At 47.3% G+C, this 15,669-nt stretch overlaps 1 protein-coding gene across 1 annotated transcript in view; it reads right to left on the reverse strand.

Moving 5' to 3' along the window:
• Positions 1–11,036: 11,036 nt before the first annotated feature.
• The window catches only part of BAALC (BAALC binder of MAP3K1 and KLF4), a 49,600-nt gene continuing 44,967 nt past the window's right edge, over positions 11,037–15,669 (reverse strand). Inside the window, exon 3 of the mRNA XM_075582561.1 lies at positions 11,037–13,243. Coding sequence (XP_075438676.1) covers positions 13,133–13,243 — 111 coding nt within the window. The 3' untranslated portion in view covers positions 11,037–13,132. The remainder of the gene's footprint in view (positions 13,244–15,669) is intronic.

Genomic DNA, 15,669 nt, shown 5'->3' on the forward strand with positions numbered 1-15,669 from the left:
ACATACTGGGTATTTGCTCGAATAAAGTGTGTCGCAGCAGTAATGCCTAATTTTTTAAATTTAATTTATGTCAATTATTTATTTAATTTTAATTTGTTAATTATTTTAATTTTAATTAATGTCTTCATTATTTATATACACACAAACACACACTGCAGGGCCCACCTCCTATACACACAGACACAAACTGCAGCCCCCACCAACGGGACGCATTATGGTGCCGAGGCATCACGTGATGCCATGTTGTCATGGCAACATGTCACTGCCTGACGTCAGTGTCTCGTTGTCAATGCAACGGGGTGCGTCACGTGATGTAATTTGTTTTATAAATTATTTTTTTATTGTGTCCCGGTTTTTCATTTTGAAAATCTGGTCACCCTAAGCATACCGGTAATAAGGAGTCATGTGTGCGGGGAGGGAATATGCAGGGCATACCGGTAATAAGGAATCATGTGTGCGGGGAGGGAATATGCAGGGCATACCGGTAATAAGGAATCGTGTGTGGGGAGAGGAGGGAATATGCAGGGCATACCGGTAATAAGGAATCGTGTGTGTGGGGAGGGAATATGCATGGCATACCGGTAATAAGGAATCATGTGTGCGGGGAGGGGAGGGGATATGCAGGGCATACCGGTAATAAGGAATCGTGTGTGCGGGGAGGGAATATGCATGGCATACCGGTAATAAGGAATCGTGTGTGCGGGGAGGGAAGGGAGTATGCATGGCATACCGGTAATAAGTAATCATGTGTGCGGGGAGGGGAGGGAATATGCATGGCATACCGGTAATAAGGAATCATGTGTGCGGGGAGGGGAGGGAATATGCATGGCATACCGGTAATAAGGAATCATGTGTACGGGGAAGGGAGGGAATATGCAGGGCATACCGGTAATAAGGAATCATGTGTGCGGGGAAGGGAGGGAATATGTATGGCATACCGGTAATAAGTAATCATGTGTGCGGGGAGGGGAGGGAATATGCAGGGCATACCGGTAATAAGGAATCATGTGTACGGGGAAGGGAGGGAATATGCAGGGCATACCGGTAATAAGGAATCATGTGTGCGGGGAAGGGAGGGAATATGTATGGCATACCGGTAATAAGTAATCATGTGTGCGGGGAGGGAATATGCATGGCATACCGGTAATAAGGAATCATGTGTACGGGGAAGGGAGGGAATATGCAGGGCATACCGGTAATAAGGAATCGTGCGTGTGGGGAGGGGAGGGGATATGCATGGCATACCGGTAATAAGGAATCATGTGTGCGGGGAGGGGAGGGGATATGCATGGCATACCGGTAATAAGGAATCATGTGTGCGGGGAGGGGAGGGAATATGCAGGGCATACCGGTAATAAGGAGTCATGTGTGCGGGGAGGGAATATGCAGGGCATACCGGTAATAAGGAGTCATGTGTGCGGGGAGGGAATATGCAGGGCATACCGGTAATAAGGAATCGTGTGTGGGGAGAGGAGGGAATATGCAGGGCATACCGGTAATAAGGAATCGTGTGTGTGGGGAGGGAATATGCATGGCATACCGGTAATAAGGAATCATGTGTGCGGGGAGGGGAGGGGATATGCAGGGCATACCGGTAATAAGTAATCATGTGTGCGGGGAGGGGAGGGAATATGCATGGCATACCGGTAATAAGGAATCATGTGTGCGGGGAGGGGAGGGAATATGCATGGCATACCGGTAATAAGGAATCATGTGTACGGGGAAGGGAGGGAATATGCAGGGCATACCGGTAATAAGGAATCATGTGTGCGGGGAAGGGAGGGAATATGTATGGCATACCGGTAATAAGTAATCATGTGTGCGGGGAGGGGAGGGAATATGCAGGGCATACCGGTAATAAGGAATCATGTGTACGGGGAAGGGAGGGAATATGCAGGGCATACCGGTAATAAGGAATCATGTGTGCGGGGAAGGGAGGGAATATGTATGGCATACCGGTAATAAGTAATCATGTGTGCGGGGAGGGAATATGCATGGCATACCGGTAATAAGGAATCATGTGTACGGGGAAGGGAGGGAATATGCAGTGCATACCGGTAATAAGGAATCGTGCGTGTGGGGAGGGGAGGGGATATGCATGGCATACCGGTAATAAGGAATCATGTGTGCGGGGAGGGGAGGGAATATGCAGGGCATACCGGTAATAAGGAATCATGTGTGCGGGGAGGGAATATGCAGGGCATACCGGTAATAAGGACTCATGTGTGCGGGGAGGGAATATGCATGGCATACCGGTAATAAGGAATCATGTGTGCGGGGAGGAAATATGCAGGGCATACCGGTAATAAGGAATCATGTGTGCGGGGAGGGAATATGCAGGGCATACCGGTAATAAGGAATCATGTGTGCGGGGAAGGGAGGGAATATGCAGGGCATACCGGTAATAAGGAATCGTGTGTGTGGGGAGAGGAGGGAATATGCAGGGCATACCGGTAATAAGGAATCGTGTGTGTGGGGAGGGGAGGGAATATGCAGGGCATACCGGTAATAAGGAATCGTGTGTGTGGGGAGGGAATATGCAGGGCATACCGGTAATAAGGAATCGTGTGTGTGGGGAGGGGAGGGAATATGCAGGGCATACCGGTAATAAGGAATCATGTGTGCGGGGAGGGGATATGCAGGGCATACCGGTAATAAGGAATCATGTGTGCGGGGAGGGGAGGGAATATGCATGGCATACCGGTAATAAGGAATCGTGTGTGCGGGGAGGGGAGGGAATATGCATGGCATACCGGTAATAAGGAATCGTGTGTGTGGGGAGCAGAGGGAATATGCAGGGCATACCGGTAATAAGGAATCATGTGTGCGGGGAGGGGATATGCAGGGCATACCGGTAATAAGGAATCATGTGTGCGGGGAGGGGAGGGAATATGCATGGCATACCGGTAATAAGGAATCGTGTGTGCGGGGAGGGGAGGGAATATGCATGGCATACCGGTAATAAGGAATCATGTGTGCGGGGAGGGGAGGGAATATGCATGGCATACCGGTAATAAGGAATCGTGTGTGCGGGGAGGGGAGGGAATATGCAGGGCATACCGGTAATAAGGAATCATGTGTGTGGGGAGGGGAGGGAATATGCATGGCATACCGGTAATAAGGAATCATGTGTGTGGGGAGGGAATATGCATGGCATACCGGTAATAAGGAATCATGTGTGCGGGGAGGGAATATGCAGGGCATACCGGTAATAAGGAATCGTGTGTGCGGGGAGGGGAGGGAATATGCAGGGCATACCGGTAATAAGGAATCATGTGTGTGGGGAGGGGAGGGAATATGCATGGCATACCGGTAATAAGGAATCGTGTGTGCGGGGAGGGGAGGGAATATGCATGGCATACCGGTAATAAGGAATCATGTGTGTGGGGAGGGGAGGGAATATGCATGGCATACCGGTAATAAGGAATCATGTGTGTGGGGAGGGAATATGCAGGGCATACCGGTAATAAGGACTCGTGTGTGGGGAGGGGAGGGAATATGCAGGGCATACCGGTAATAAGGAATCGTGTGTGTGGGGAGGGAATATGCATGGCATACCGGTAATAAGGAATCATGTGTGCGGGGAGGGGAGGGGATATGCAGGGCATACCGGTAATAAGTTATCATGTGTGCGGGGAGGGGAGGGAATATGCATGGCATACCGGTAATAAGGAATCATGTGTGCGGGGAGGGGAGGGAATATGCATGGCATACCGGTAATAAGGAATCATGTGTACGGGGAAGGGAGGGAATATGCAGGGCATACCGGTAATAAGGAATCATGTGTGCGGGGAAGGGAGGGAATATGTATGGCATACCGGTAATAAGTAATCATGTGTGCGGGGAGGGGAGGGAATATGCAGGGCATACCGGTAATAAGGAATCATGTGTACGGGGAAGGGAGGGAATATGCAGGGCATACCGGTAATAAGGAATCATGTGTGCGGGGAAGGGAGGGAATATGTATGGCATACCGGTAATAAGTAATCATGTGTGCGGGGAGGGGAGGGAATATGCATGGCATACCGGTAATAAGGAATCATGTGTACGGGGAAGGGAGGGAATATGCAGGGCATACCGGTAATAAGGAATCGTGCGTGTGGGGAGGGGAGGGGATATGCATGGCATACCGGTAATAAGGAATCATGTGTGCGGGGAGGGGAGGGAATATGCAGGGCATACCGGTAATAAGTAATCATGTGTGCGGGGAGGGGAGGGAATATGCATGGCATACCGGTAATAAGGAATCATGTGTACGGGGAAGGGAGGGAATATGCAGGGCATACCGGTAATAAGGAATCATGTGTGCGGGGAAGGGAGGGAATATGTATGGCATACCGGTAATAAGGAATCGTGTGTGCGGGGAGGGAATATGCAGGGCATACCGGTAATAAGGAATCGTGTGTGCGGGGAGGGAAGGGAGTATGCATGGCATACCGGTAATAAGGAATCATGTGTGCGGGGAGGGGAGGGAATATGCATGGCATACCGGTAATAAGGAATCGTGTGTGTGGGGAGAGGAGGGAATATGCAGGGCATACCGGTAATAAGGAATCATGTGTGCGGGGAGGGGAGGGAATATGCAGGGCATACCGGTAATAAGGAATCGTGTGTGTGGGGAGAGGAGGGAATATGCAGGGCATACCGGTAATAAGGAATCATGTGTGCGGGGAGGGAATATGCAGGGCATACCGGTAATAAGGACTCATGTGTGCGGGGAGGGAATATGCATGGCATACCGGTAATAAGGAATCATGTGTGCGGGGAGGGAATATGCAGGGCATACCGGTAATAAGGACTCATGTGTGCGGGGAGGGAATATGCATGGCATACCGGTAATAAGGAATCATGTGTGCGGGGAGGAAATATGCAGGGCATACCGGTAATAAGGAATCATGTGTGCGGGGAGGGAATATGCAGGGCATACCGGTAATAAGGAATCATGTGTGCGGGGAAGGGAGGGAATATGCAGGGCATACCGGTAATAAGGAATCGTGTGTGTGGGGAGAGGAGGGAATATGCAGGGCATACCGGTAATAAGGAATTGTGTGTGTGGGGAGGGGAGGGAATATGCAGGGCATACCGGTAATAAGGAATCGTGTGTGTGGGGAGGGAATATGCAGGGCATACCGGTAATAAGGAATCGTGTGTGTGGGGAGGGGAGGGAATATGCAGGGCATACCGGTAATAAGGAATCATGTGTGCGGGGAGGGGATATGCAGGGCATACCGGTAATAAGGAATCATGTGTGCGGGGAGGGGAGGGAATATGCATGGCATACCGGTAATAAGGAATCGTGTGTGCGGGGAGGGGAGGGAATATGCATGGCATACCGGTAATAAGGAATCGTGTGTGTGGGGAGCGGAGGGAATATGCAGGGCATACCGGTAATAAGGAATCATGTGTGCGGGGAGGGGATATGCAGGGCATACCGGTAATAAGGAATCATGTGTGCGGGGAGGGGAGGGAATATGCATGGCATACCGGTAATAAGGAATCGTGTGTGCGGGGAGGGGAGGGAATATGCATGGCATACCGGTAATAAGGAATCATGTGTGCGGGGAGGGGAGGGAATATGCATGGCATACCGGTAATAAGGAATCGTGTGTGCGGGGAGGGGAGGGAATATGCAGGGCATACCGGTAATAAGGAATCATGTGTGTGGGGAGGGGAGGGAATATGCATGGCATACCGGTAATAAGGAATCATGTGTGTGGGGAGGGAATATGCATGGCATACCGGTAATAAGGAATCATGTGTGCGGGGAGGGAATATGCAGGGCATACCGGTAATAAGGAATCGTGTGTGCGGGGAGGGGAGGGAATATGCAGGGCATACCGGTAATAAGGAATCATGTGTGTGGGGAGGGGAGGGAATATGCATGGCATACCGGTAATAAGGAATCGTGTGTGCGGGGAGGGGAGGGAATATGCATGGCATACCGGTAATAAGGAATCGTGTGTGGGGAGGGGAGGGAATATGCATGGCATACCGGTAATAAGGAATCATGTGTGTGGGGAGGGAATATGCATGGCATACCGGTAATAAGGACTCGTGTGTGGGGAGGGAAGGAATATGCAGGGCATACCGGTAATAAGGAATCGTGTGTGGGGAGGGGAGGGAATATGCAGGGCATACCGGTAATAAGGAATCGTGTGTGTGGGGAGAGGAGGGAATATGCAGGGCATACCGGTAATAAGGAATCGTGTGTGTGGGGAGGGAATATGCATGGCATACCGGTAATAAGGAATCGTGTGTGCGGGGAGGGGAGGGAATATGCATGGCATACCGGTAATAAGGAATCGTGTGTGGGGAGGGGAGGGAATATGCATGGCATACCGGTAATAAGGAATCATGTGTGTGGGGAGGGGAGGGAATATGCAGGGCATACCGGTAATAAGGAATCGTGTGTGCGGGGAGGGGAGGGAATATGCAGGGCATACCGGTAATAAGGAATCATGTGTGCGGGGAGGGGAGGGAATATGCATGGCATACCGGTAATAAGTAATCATGTGTGTGGGGAGAGGAGGGAATATGCAGGTCATACCGGTAATAAGGAATCGTGTGTGCGGGGAGGGAAAATGCAGGGCATACCGGTAATAAGGAATCATGTGTGTGGGGAGAGGAGGGGATATGCAGGGCATACCGTTAATAAGGAATCATGTGTGCGGGGAGGGAATATGCATGGCATACCGGTAATAAGGAATCGTGTGTATGGGGAGGGAATATGCATGGCATACCGGTAATAAGGAATCATGTGTGCGGGGAGGGAATATGCAGGGCATACCGGTAATAAGGAATCGTGTGTGCGGGGAGGGGAGGGAATATGCATGGCATACCGGTAATAAGGAATCATGTGTACGGGGAAGGGAGGGAATATGCAGGGCATACCGGTAATAAGGAATCGTGCGTGTGGGGAGGGGAGGGGATATGCATGGCATACCGGTAATAAGGAATCATGTGTGCGGGGAGGGGAGGGAATATGCATGGCATACCGGTAATAAGGAATCATGTGTACGGGGAAGGGAGGGAATATGCAGGGCATACCGGTAATAAGGAATCATGTGTTCGGGGAAGGGAGGGAATATGTATGGCATACCGGTAATAAGGAATCGTGTGTGCGGGGAGGGAATATGCAGGGCATACCGGTAATAAGGAATCGTGTGTGCGGGGAGGGAAGGGAGTATGCATGGCATACCGGTAATAAGGAATCATGTGTGCGGGGAGGGGAGGGAATATGCATGGCATACCGGTAATAAGGAATCGTGTGTGTGGGGAGAGGAGGGAATATGCAGGGCATACCGGTAATAAGGAATCATGTGTGCGGGGAGGGGAGGGAATATGCAGGGCATACCGGTAATAAGGAATCGTGTGTGTGGGGAGAGGAGGGAATATGCAGGGCATACCGGTAATAAGGAATCATGTGTGCGGGGAGGGAATATGCAGGGCATACCGGTAATAAGGACTCATGTGTGCGGGGAGGGAATATGCATGGCATACCGGTAATAAGGAATCATGTGTGCGGGGAGGAAATATGCAGGGCATACCGGTAATAAGGAATCATGTGTGCGGGGAGGGAATATGCAGGGCATACCGGTAATAAGGAATCATGTGTGCGGGGAAGGGAGGGAATATGCAGGGCATACCGGTAATAAGGAATCGTGTGTGTGGGGAGAGGAGGGAATATGCAGGGCATACCGGTAATAAGGAATCGTGTGTGTGGGGAGGGGAGGGAATATGCAGGGCATACCGGTAATAAGGAATCGTGTGTGTGGGGAGGGAATATGCAGGGCATACCGGTAATAAGGAATCGTGTGTGTGGGGAGGGGAGGGAATATGCAGGGCATACCGGTAATAAGGAATCATGTGTGCGGGGAGGGGATATGCAGGGCATACCGGTAATAAGGAATCATGTGTGCGGGGAGGGGAGGGAATATGCATGGCATACCGGTAATAAGGAATCGTGTGTGCGGGGAGGGGAGGGAATATGCATGGCATACCGGTAATAAGGAATCGTGTGTGTGGGGAGCGGAGGGAATATGCAGGGCATACCGGTAATAAGGAATCATGTGTGTGGGGAGGGGAGGGAATATGCATGGCATACCGGTAATAAGGAATCATGTGTGTGGGGAGGGAATATGCAGGGCATACCGGTAATAAGGAATCGTGTGTGCGGGGAGGGGAGGGAATATGCAGGGCATACCGGTAATAAGGAATCATGTGTGTGGGGAGGGGAGGGAATATGCATGGCATACCGGTAATAAGGAATCGTGTGTGCGGGGAGGGGAGGGAATATGCATGGCATACCGGTAATAAGGAATCGTGTGTGGGGAGGGGAGGGAATATGCATGGCATACCGGTAATAAGGAATCATGTGTGTGGGGAGGGAATATGCATGGCATACCGGTGATAAGGACTCGTGTGTGGGGAGGGAAGGAATATGCAGGGCATACCGGTAATAAGGAATCGTGTGTGGGGAGGGGAGGGAATATGCAGGGCATACCGGTAATAAGGAATCGTGTGTGTGGGGAGAGGAGGGAATATGCAGGGCATACCGGTAATAAGGAATCGTGTGTGTGGGGAGGGAATATGCATGGCATACCGGTAATAAGGAATCGTGTGTGCGGGGAGGGGAGGGAATATGCATGGCATACCGGTAATAAGGAATCGTGTGTGGGGAGGGGAGGGAATATGCATGGCATACCGGTAATAAGGAATCATGTGTGTGGGGAGGGGAGGGAATATGCAGGGCATACCGGTAATAAGGAATCGTGTGTGCGGGGAGGGGAGGGAATATGCAGGGCATACCGGTAATAAGGAATCATGTGTGCGGGGAGGGGAGGGAATATGCATGGCATACCGGTAATAAGTAATCATGTGTGTGGGGAGAGGAGGGAATATGCAGGTCATACCGGTAATAAGGAATCGTGTGTGCGGGGAGGGAATATGCAGGGCATACCGGTAATAAGGAATCATGTGTGTGGGGAGAGGAGGGGATATGCAGGGCATACCGTTAATAAGGAATCATGTGTGCGGGGAGGGAATATGCATGGCATACCGGTAATAAGGAATCGTGTGTATGGGGAGGGAATATGCATGGCATACCGGTAATAAGGAATCATGTGTGCGGGGAGGGAATATGCAGGGCATACCGGTAATAAGGAATCGTGTGTGCGGGGAGGGGAGGGAATATGCATGGCATACCGGTAATAAGGAATCATGTGTGTGGGGAGGGGAGGGAATATGCATGGCATACCGGTAATAAGGAATCGTGTGTGCGGGGAGGGGAGGGAATATGCATGGCATACCGGTAATAAGGAATCATGTGTGTGGGGAGAGGAGGGAATATGCATGGCATACCGGTAATAAGGAATCGTGTGTGGGGAGGGGAGGGAATATGCATGGCATACCGGTAATAAGGAATCGTGTGTGTGGGGAGAGGAGGGAATATGCAGGGCATACCGGTAATAAGGAATCATGTGTGCGGGGAGGGAATATGCAGGGCATACCGGTAATAAGGAATCGTGTGTGTGGGGAGAGGAGGGAATATGCATGGCATACCGGTAATAAGGAATCATGTGTGTGGGGAGAGGAGGGAATATGCAGGGCATACCGGTAATAAGGAATCATGTGTGCGGGGAGGGGAGGGAATATGCATGGCATACCGGTAATAAGGAATCATGTGTGCGGGGAGGGGAGGGAATATGCATGGCATACCGGTAATAAGGAATCATGTGTGCGGGGAGGGAATATGCATGGCATACCGGTAATAAGGAATCATGTGTGTGGGGAGAGGAGGGAATATGCAGGGCATACCGGTAATACGGAATCATGTGTGTGGGGAGAGGAGGGAATATGCAGGGCATACCGGTAATAAGGAATCATGTGTGCGGGGAGGGGAGGGAATATGCATGGCATACCGGTAATAAGGAATCATGTGTGCGGGGAGGGGAGGGAATATGCATGGCATACCGGTAATAAGGAATCGTGTGTGCGGGGAGGGAATATGCATGGCATTCCGGTAATAAGGGATCATGTGTGCGGGGAGGGAATATGCATGGCATACCGGTAATAAGGAATCATGTGTGTGGGGAGGGAATATGCATGGCATACCGGTAATAAGGAATCGTGTGTGCGGGGAGGGGAGGGAATATGCATGGCATACCGGTAATAAGGAATCATGTGTGCGGGGAGGGGAGGGAATATGCAGGGTATACCGGTAATAAGGAATCATGTGTGTGGGGAGGGAATATGCATGGCATACCGGTAATAAGGAATCATGTGTGCGGGGAGGGGAGGGAATATGCATGGCATACCGGTAATAAGGAATCGTGTGTGCGGGGAGGGGAGGGAATATGCATGGCATACCGGTAATAAGGAATCGTGTGTGGGGAGGGGAGGGAATATGCATGGCATACCGGTAATAAGGAATCGTGTGTGCGGGGAGGGGAGGGAATATGCATGGCATACCGGTAATAAGGAATCATGTGTGCGGGGAGGGGAGGGAATATGCAGGGCATACCGGTAATAAGGAATCGTGTGTGTGGGGAGGGGAGGGAATATGCAGGGCATACCAGTAATAAGGAATCGTGTGTGCGGGGAGGGGAGGGAATATGCATGGCATACCGGTAATAAGGAATCGTGTGTGTGGGGAGGGGAGGGAATATGCATGGCATACCGGTAATAAGGAATCGTGTGTGCGGGGAGGGGAGGGAATATGCATGGCATACCGGTAATAAGGAATCGTGTGTGCATTTGTTATGCTGCTTTGGCTAAATTTGCAACACTCATCTAGGCCCAACAAGCCCCACGGTAGGATCTTTCCACACGGTTTCATAATGAGTTTAATTAAAGTAAAGGAAACTGTTAAGAGAATGAATCTGTTGGTGCACTGTTCCCTGTCAGTGACAGAAGATATCTGGGAGCAAACTTGTAACCCAACACGACTGCTTCAGAGGTCCCTGTGTGGTCGCAGTAAGCAGCAGCTCTCGACTGCAAAACAGGACTAGAAAAGCATAGATTGTCTTCTTCCTTTTTGTAGCCAAGAGCTGCAAATAGAAATCAATGGACAGACACACATTTATTGGGAGAAGGTAAACGAGTTGGAAATGTGTAGACTATAAAACATTTTTTTAAGTATAATTACATTCATTTTGAGTGAAGATACATTATGTTCGAGGAGCGGCACGTCAACATCAATTCAGAGACAGGAAATCAGAGTATTCTTTCAAATATTCTGCAAATCATTGAGATTTTACAGATCTGGTGCTACTGTAGCCTCCATTTTGCAGCTGGAAAGCTTTAACACATTACCCCCAAACACTGCAGTAGACAACCCAGTGCAGTAAAGGGGTTTCACAATATCCTGTACTAGGGATAAGCAGGAGCTTGTGTTCAAGCAACACAGGATGCATCTGATGAGGTAACTGAACCATTTTGTCTGGTGCAGGAAAGTGGGAACCCATATGCATCTCAACTCCATTAATTAGCCCTTCTGGAAAAGTTACTAAACCATTTCTATGCCAGAGGGTTTTCAAAGCATGGTGAATCGTAGAAAGCCGCCCATCCCTAATTCCACCATCGAGAGCAACTAACAGGCGAGGTGTTCAGGATTTGTCTAATTAACCAATTAACCTCTCTAATTATCACTAAAGCAACTTGTTTGGACATATTCTTTCCTGAAAACGTAACAGGCTATGTAGAATTGTATAGAATTGCGTTTTGAAAACAAATTGAATGAGTGAATTGCTTAAAAAAATCAATTTCTCACCTACAATCTTTAGCAGCATATGTTTGTATGTAATTATTCATGCTTGTGATTGGGCACATGTCTTCTTATTCTTTGTATGGTGAGCGTCATGTTCATACATATGAATGGTTTGCGTCCACCTGCATTTGTCTTCTACAGCAACAATGGCTTGACGGACAATTTTGACGTATTTACGGCACATGCGTGTAACCTATTGTTACATATCATTTGCATGTGTGCGTCACCGACCACCTCCAAACTCCAGCTCTAACTCCATCCCCAGGCATCCTTTTAAGCTTTGAGAGGGGAGAAAACGTTACCGCACAACAGAATCAGTTGTCTACATTGGCGCCCAAAGACGTGTGAATTTGCTGCTCTGCGATGCCTCGGTTTTACAACAAAATTACTTTTGGCAACATTTTATATATAGGCCTTGTGGTTGCTCTTAGGAATTTAACTTGGTATAAAGCATTGTACATGCATTGAATGCACCTCTGACATTGAAGGGTTTAGATAAGCATTATTAGGATTTATTACCACACCCTGTTTTTACACACGCTTAGAGGTAAAGGCCGAGAAATTGAGGCTGCAGCTGTTTGCTACCTGCATGCTGAAGCTGTCAGCTCAGCATCTAACCATAAGGAGATGTCAACGTTATTGCATGCAGAACCTAAGCCACTGAAACAGCCACTAACATAGGGAGTTTAATCCCAATACACAGTACTCCTTTTTTTTTAAATTCAAAAACCTGAAATAGAGGAGATATATTTCACTAATCAAATAAGAAAGACGTATTACAGTTCAGGTTTGGTTATCATGACAATGAATATATAACTATACTTCCAGGATGCTGAACTGTTCCAGGTTCCAGATTTGCTCTTCCGTTTCTTGTTTGGTTGAGAAAACTGCAAAGCAATTAGGCGCAGGCCCCTTATTTAAAAAAGATCTAACTATGCGGTGTGGTTGTAATTATCAACCTCTTCCGCTTATAAAGCACACAGAGGAATTCTCAAATGACATCTTTTCAAATGAGAACAATTCCATTATCATTTGTTGAATGCAGTTAAGTGCCAATATATTTATAAAGATACTCCCACGTGTGTCTAACAGTTTTCACAGCTATTCACTGCTACTGTAGGTAAGACATTGTCTGTCAAAGGCACTCAGCAGCAAATTATTTTTATTATTTAAACTTGCATTTCCTGTTTCTATAGCCATGGGTTTCACTGGTTCTTACGTGCCTTACTACTAAAAATCTCATACAAAATATTAACTGGGAGAAAAAAAATCTTCAGAGATTCAAGGTCCCTGTGGCATTCACCTCTTGAATTAAAGTGCACAAATGATTTCTAGTATGTCCCTCTGTGCTTGCTTCATTCCGTGTTAATTGACACAGTTCTCTGTAATCCTTCCGTCACTGTCCATTGGTCTTGTGCTCTTGGATACATTGATGGTCACTTCTTTCTTGGACTTCCTTTTGCTTTCCCATTTTGGCTGGTAAAATATCATAACACAAGGTTAATACATGCCTATTGAGATGTTCTTTATATATTTCTATTCACACAAAGACACGATAGCACGGCCCTCGCACACAGAGGCAGGTGTAAAAGCAAGATACACAATAATTATACCCTATAAACTGCAGCTTCAGTAGGACAAGAGGAGGGTTATCACATTTTGAATTGCTGCTCATCATAATGTATTATCAAGAAGAAAGTACACCCTCTTTGAATTCCATGGTTTTACATATCAGGACATCATAACAATCATCTGTTCCTTAGCAGGTCTAAAAATTAGGTAAATACAACCTCACATGAACAACAACACGTGACATATTACACCGTGTCATGATTTATTTAACAAAAATAATGCCAAAATGGAGAAACTATGTGTGAAAAAGTAAGTACACCCTTACTGCTTCCATAGGAATTAAGATGCTAAGTAGCAGACAGGTTCTGCTAATCAAATACCCTTGATTAATTGATCATCAGCAAGTGTGACCACCTCTATACAAGCTGAAGTTTTAGCAGTTTCCTGGTCTGGAGCATTCAGGTGTGTGTTAACACATTGCCAATGAGGAAAGACATCAGCAATGATCTTAGAGAAGCAATTGTTGCTGCCCATCAATCTGGGAAGGGTTATAAGGCCATTTCCAAAAAAATTAAAGTCCATCATTCTACAGTGAGAAAGATTATTCAAAAGTGGAAAACATTCAAGACAATTGCCAATCTTCCCAGGAGTGGACATCCCAGCAAATTCACTCCAAGGTCAGACCGTGCAATGCTCAGAAAAATTGCAAAATACCCAAGAGTTACATCTCAGACTCTACAGGCCTCAGTTAGCATGTTAAATGTTAAAGTTCATGACAGTACAATTAGAAACAGACTGAACAAGTATGGTTTGTTTGGAAGGGTTGCCAGGAGAAAGCCTATTCTCTCTAAAAAGAACATGGCAACACGGCTTAGGTTTGCAAAGTTGCATCTGAACAAACCACAAGACTTCTGGAACAATATCCTTTGGACAGTCGAGACCAAAGTGGAGATGTTTGGCCGTTATGCACAGCGCCACATTTGGCGAAAACCACACACAGCATATCAGCACAAACAGCTCATACCAATTGTCAAGCACGGTGGTGGAGGGGTGATGATTTGGGCTTGTTTTTGCAGCCACAGGACCTGGGAACTTTGCAGTCATTGAGTCGACCATGAACTCCTCTGTATACCAAAGTATTCTAGAGTCAAATGTGAGGCCATCTGTCCGACAGCTAAAGCTTGGCCGAAATTGGGTCATGCAACAGGACACTGATCCCAAGCACCCCAGCAAATCTACAACAGAATGGCTGAAAAAGAAAAGAATCAAGGTGTTGCAATGGCCCAGTCAAAGTCCAGACCTCTACCCAACTGAAATGCTGTGGCAGGATCTTAAGAGAGCTGTGCATAAACAAATGCCCATAAACCTCAATGAACTGAAGCAACGTTGTAAAGAAGAGTGGGCCCAAATTCCTCCACAACGATGTGAGAGACTGATAAAGTCATACAGAAAACGATTACTTCAAGTTATTGCTGGTAGTTCTACAAGCTACTGAATCATAAGGTATACTTAGTTTTTCACACATGGCTTTTCCATTTTGGCTTTATTTTTGTTAAATAAATCATGACACGGTGTAATATGTCATGTGTTGTTGTTCATCTGAGGTTGTATTTACCTAATTTTAAGACCTGCTAAGGAACAGATGATTGTTATTATGTCCTATATGTAAAACCATGGAATTCAAAGAGGGTGTACTTTCTTTTTCACATGACTGTATATATATATATATATGTGTATATAATACTGAGCATGTTACAACATCAAACAGTGGTGTCTATATTATATACATGTATTGCTGGTTATGAGCTGTATTAAAGTGGTCTAGCATTTTTGTTTGCTTGATTCGGATGGATGAAGATGTATTATTTTGATATTCCTAATCGAACTGAAACTGTTCTGTGTAGCATCATCTTGATGCAGCATTTTTTCTTACAATAAACATATGAACGTTAGTGATTTTTGTAATGCTATTTTAATGTATTGCATTCTAGTGATGTCATTCACAAAATGCTGAGCATCACAATTTATAGTAGGCATTGTTTAAGATAGCTGAACCCCTTTCATCTGCTAGATTGTAATCTTGCTGAGAACAAAACCTGAATGAGGCGAGATGAGATTGTTACACTATATAGGGGACTAATCCATCAATACAATGTTTTCTTTCAGGGATCTGGTGTACTTTGTATGCCCCAGAATTGCACCATTTTTGCCTTGATACACAGGACATCATTTACTAAGGTGCAGTAGTGCCGATTTTGTATCACTGCAAGGAATCTACCATTCAGGTCAATACGTGTTTTCAGGCGAGTTTCCTTAGCCTTTTTTTTTTT

The sequence above is a fragment of the Ascaphus truei genome, chromosome 2, assembly GCF_040206685.1.
Source record: "Ascaphus truei isolate aAscTru1 chromosome 2, aAscTru1.hap1, whole genome shotgun sequence".
Lineage (NCBI taxonomy): Eukaryota > Metazoa > Chordata > Amphibia > Anura > Ascaphidae > Ascaphus > Ascaphus truei.